The sequence below is a fragment of the Corticium candelabrum genome, chromosome 5 (assembly GCF_963422355.1).
Source record: "Corticium candelabrum chromosome 5, ooCorCand1.1, whole genome shotgun sequence".
NCBI classification, from domain to species: Eukaryota; Metazoa; Porifera; class Homoscleromorpha; order Homosclerophorida; family Plakinidae; genus Corticium; species Corticium candelabrum.
In genome coordinates, this window is record NC_085089.1 from 8303814 (window position 1) to 8308158 (window position 4345).

Below are 4345 nucleotides of genomic sequence, written 5' to 3' on the forward strand. Positions count from 1 at the left end.
TTGTTGTACAAGGCTCGACACTGCGCTTGCAGGTGGATGATGACACTTGGAGTAAGACTGTACTGTCATTCAAAGACAGAATTCTTTCATTCTGTCTTAATGCCATTCAGAATACTCTACCTCATAAAGCAAACTTGCTACGTTGGCAGAAATCTGATTCTTCTGACTGTCCACTTTGCGGTCATTATCAAACCCTTCAACATGTACTCAACAACTGCGTACGGCTTTAATGAGTGGGAGATACACCTGGCGTCACAATTCTGTGCTTAAATGCATCTACCTGTTGTTAGATGGACATCTACCAAGATCCTGGGCAATCTCTGTTGACCTTCCAGGCTTATCATATGTACTCCCATCTGTTATTTCCAACTCATCTCTTTGCCCTGACATCATCTTATGATGCCAGAAAACTAAAGAGATTAGTCTTCTGGAATTGACAGTGTGTTTGAAGAGAACTTACCACCTCATCCGAATACAAGAGAAATAAATACAGCAATTTGGTATATGCCTGTAAACAAGCTGGGTGAAGTGCTCAACTTCACACTTTACAAGTCAGGTCAAGAGGCTTGGTAGATTGTAGTAGCTTTGAACCTATATTGCAGTTCCTCAAATTCAGCAAGCCTTCATCAAACTTCCTGTTCAGAAAGATGTGCAGAATTTCCATTGGCACATTGTTTGCAATGTGGTGTAGAAGAATTCAGACTGTTGGATGGACTCAGACCTATTTGTGTAAAAGTAGTAATAGATTTAATTCTGTTTCTTTTTTTTAGTTGTGACTCTTGCTGTCTGTTGCTGTTTAGTTTAGTGTTTAGTGACCTTTTAATCTTGCGCTGTACTAGTTGTACATAGGCAGAGGTCTCAGACACGCCCCTCAGGATGAATAAACCATGTGTGTGTGTGTGTGTGTGTGTGTGTGTGTGTGTGTGTGTGTGTGTGTGTGTGTGTGTGTGTACGTACATATGTATGTATGTACGTATGTATGTAAATCGACTCTTGCTTTGTATTTCTTGTTTCCTTGACTCTCACACTACAGCTCGTTCTCTTGAGATATTTCTCAATGCTTTACTGACAAAGGGCAGTGAAATTGCAGAGCAACGGAAAGCGAAGACGTTGACACCTCAGCATCTGTACATGATGTGATATGGACATTGTGTTGACTGGTCATGTGACAACTTGCCGTTGGTTGTATTAGAAAGTGGTGCATTGAGAAGGAGAAGCAGTTTGACTTTCTTCGTGATCTTGTCAGCTCCGTGCCTGATGTGAGAAAACAGGCAGACTCTGAGGCAGGAGATGGAGAACAACATGAGAAAAGAAAAAGACAACGGTAGTTGATATGAAGTGGTTGGACAGACAGACAGACAGACAGACAGACACAAATAGACAGACAGACAGACAGACACAAACAGACAGACAGACAGACAGGGACATCTATGTCCCTTTACTTTCCCTAATTTGTGCATTGTTAGCAGTTGGACAATGTGGACTGTACTTAGCCTTTGCTTGCTATTATATCTAACTTCATTTATGAAAATATACTACCATTGACAGACAGACAGACAGACAGACAGACAGACAGACAGACAGATTATTTTATTGTTACAGATCCTCTACTTGTACACATCCTAAACTTCTATGATGAACCAGTCCTTCACAGCGAAAGACTTTAAAACATTAGTGGACTTGGATCTGTACATTAAAATCAAAAGCTTGTCCATGTCATTCTTTGTTTCTGAAACTCTTGACAACTTTCTGAGGATTACTTTTGCGTTGCATCTTTGAAGAATCAAAGAGAACCGTTTCCTCCAAAAAGTTTTGAATTGTTCTGCACTACGAAAGGGGTCTTCCTCAATACGGCTGCACTGTTTTGAGAGAGTGTATAAGAAGGCATCGGCTTGCAAGCCCCATCTACCAAAGTGCTCAAACACTAGTGGGATACACATGATGACGTCCCTCCTGGTAGAATCTCTCCTGTATACTTATTGATCTTCTTCTCTTCTCTTGTGCAGGCAGCAAACCCATCCTCCCTGCTGGATCGTTTTAGAATACCTTGACTCCATGGGTGTGCCAATGATATGTCAACATCTAGATTTTGTCCCGATTCTGCATCAAAGAATGTAATGTCTGGGCGATCCTCAGTGTTGACGTATAGATTTCTTGGTTCTTTCTCGTGTGGGATATGTAGGTCACTCATGCATTCACTCCAGCCATGGAGAACAGAGTTATGGGCCCAAACAGGACCACCTCCATACTTACAAACCAAAACAGACAGACACAAATAGACAGACAGACAGACAAGTAAACAGCATAATAACCATCGTTCTGTGAGTACATTTTGTATCACACAACAGAAGAAAAAATGATGACGACAGTGGACTTGCAGCTAATGGCAAGAAAAGAAAAAAGCAACCAGAATCTCACAACGACGAGGCAAGCAGCGAAGATGCGAGCAACAACAGCCACGACGAAGACAACGCACACACAACAGTTAGTTGATTTCAACCGAGCAAACAAACGAGCATCAAACGCATTTGTACACTTTGTAGGGAACGAGCAAGCCACCGCTGCTTGTACACACACAATCTGGTCTATCACTTCCTCCACCTTTGTCATCACTCTCACAGCCGCTTCCATCCAGCAATAGCAACGACAAACTATTGGCAGTCAATTACTCACTGAAGTGAGGGTTTTGCTGTGTGAATTGGTTTGCGGTTTGTCACTCTGTTTGTTTTGTAGTTTGCCTGGTATGTCGACGGTTGACGAGGATGATGACTATGATGCATAGTGAGGACGTTTGCTTTGTTTTTAGTAGATTGTAGTGGAGATTGTGGTCATCGCGTTGACAAGCATTTGTTTATAATGTGCAGTTGGATTTTTGAATCGTTAGAGGAGATAGGCAACATATGAGATATGACTTGGAGTGTGTGTGTGTGTGTGTGTGTGTGTGTCTGTCTGTCTGTCTGTCTGTCTGTCTGTCTGTCTGTCTGCCTGTCTATCTGTCAGTTGTCTGTCTGTCTATATGTTTGTCTGTTTGTCTATCTGCCTGTCTATCTGTCAGTTGTCTGTCTGTCTATATGTTTGTCTGTCTGTCTGTCTATCTGTCTGTCTATCTGTCAGTTGTCTGTCTGTCTATATGTTTGTCTGTCTGTCTATCTGTCTATCTGTCAGTTTGTCTGTCTGTCTATATGTTTGTCTGTCTGTCTATCTGTCTGTCTGTCAGTTGTCTGTCTGTCTATATGTCTGTCTGTCTGTCTGTCTGTCTGTCTATCTGTCAGTTGTCTGTCTGTCTATATGTTTGTCTGTCTGTCTGTCTATCTGTCAGTTTGTCTGTCTGTCTATATGTTTGTCTATCTGTCTGTCTGTTTGTCTATCTGTCAGTTTGTCTGTCTGTCTATATGTTTGTCTGTCTGTCTATCTGTCAGTTGTCTGTCTGTCTATATGTTTGTCTGTCTGTCTGTCTATCTGTCAGTTTGTCTGTCTGTCTATATGTTTGTCTATCTGTCTGTCTGTTTGTCTATCTGTCAGTTTGTCTGTCTGTCTATATGTTTGTCTGTCTATCTGTCTATCTGTCAGTTTGTCTGTCTGTCTATATGTTTGTCTATCTGTCTGTCTGTTTGTCTATCTGTCAGTTTGTCTGTCTGTCTATATGTTTGTCTGTCTGTCTGTCTATCTGTCAGTTTGTCTGTCTGTCTATATGTTTGTCTATCTGTCTGTCTGTTTGTCTATCTGTCAGTTTGTCTGTCTGTCTATATGTTTGTCTGTCTATCTGTCTATCTGTCAGTTTGTCTGTCTGTCTATATGTTTGTCTATCTGTCTGTCTGTTTGTCTATCTGTCAGTTTGTCTGTCTGTCTATATGTTTGTCTGTCTGTCTGTCTATCTGTCAGTTTGTCTGTCTGTCTATATGTTTGTCTATCTGTCTGTCTGTTTGTCTATCTGTCTGTCTATCTGTCAGTTTGTCTGTCTGTCTGTCTGTCTGTCTGTCTATATGTTTGTCTGTCTGTCTATATGTTTGTCTGTCTGTCTGTCTGTCAGTTTGTCTGTCTATTTATGAGTCTGTCTGTCAGTCTGTCTGTCTATCCGTCTGTCAGTCTGTCTGTAACTCAAATTATTTTAAGTTTTATAAACATACAAGTGCATGCAAACCGCATTCCCGGTTTGTCACGTGACACATTTCACACACTAAAGCCTGGTTCACAACATTGACGCCGACGTCGACGTCGACAATAGAAATGAATCCTATTCCAGCGTCGACGTCGGCGTCAACATCAAAGGATGCCGCCGACGTCGAGGCGGTTTCTTTGAAGTTTGACGCTCAACTCAGCGTCGGCGTCATATTGTGAACCAGGC

At 41.7% G+C, this 4345-nt stretch overlaps 1 protein-coding gene across 1 annotated transcript in view; it reads left to right on the forward strand.

Moving 5' to 3' along the window:
- Positions 1-2917, forward strand: part of LOC134180185 (dr1-associated corepressor-like) — a 5112-nt gene extending 2195 nt beyond the window's left edge. The window contains exons 3-7 of the mRNA XM_062647281.1: positions 1034-1127; positions 1193-1324; positions 2349-2484; positions 2544-2677; positions 2734-2917. Coding sequence (XP_062503265.1) covers positions 1034-1127; positions 1193-1324; positions 2349-2484; positions 2544-2677; positions 2734-2782 — 545 coding nt within the window. The 3' untranslated portion in view covers positions 2783-2917. The remainder of the gene's footprint in view (positions 1-1033; positions 1128-1192; positions 1325-2348; positions 2485-2543; positions 2678-2733) is intronic.
- Positions 2918-4345: the final 1428 nt, after the last annotated feature.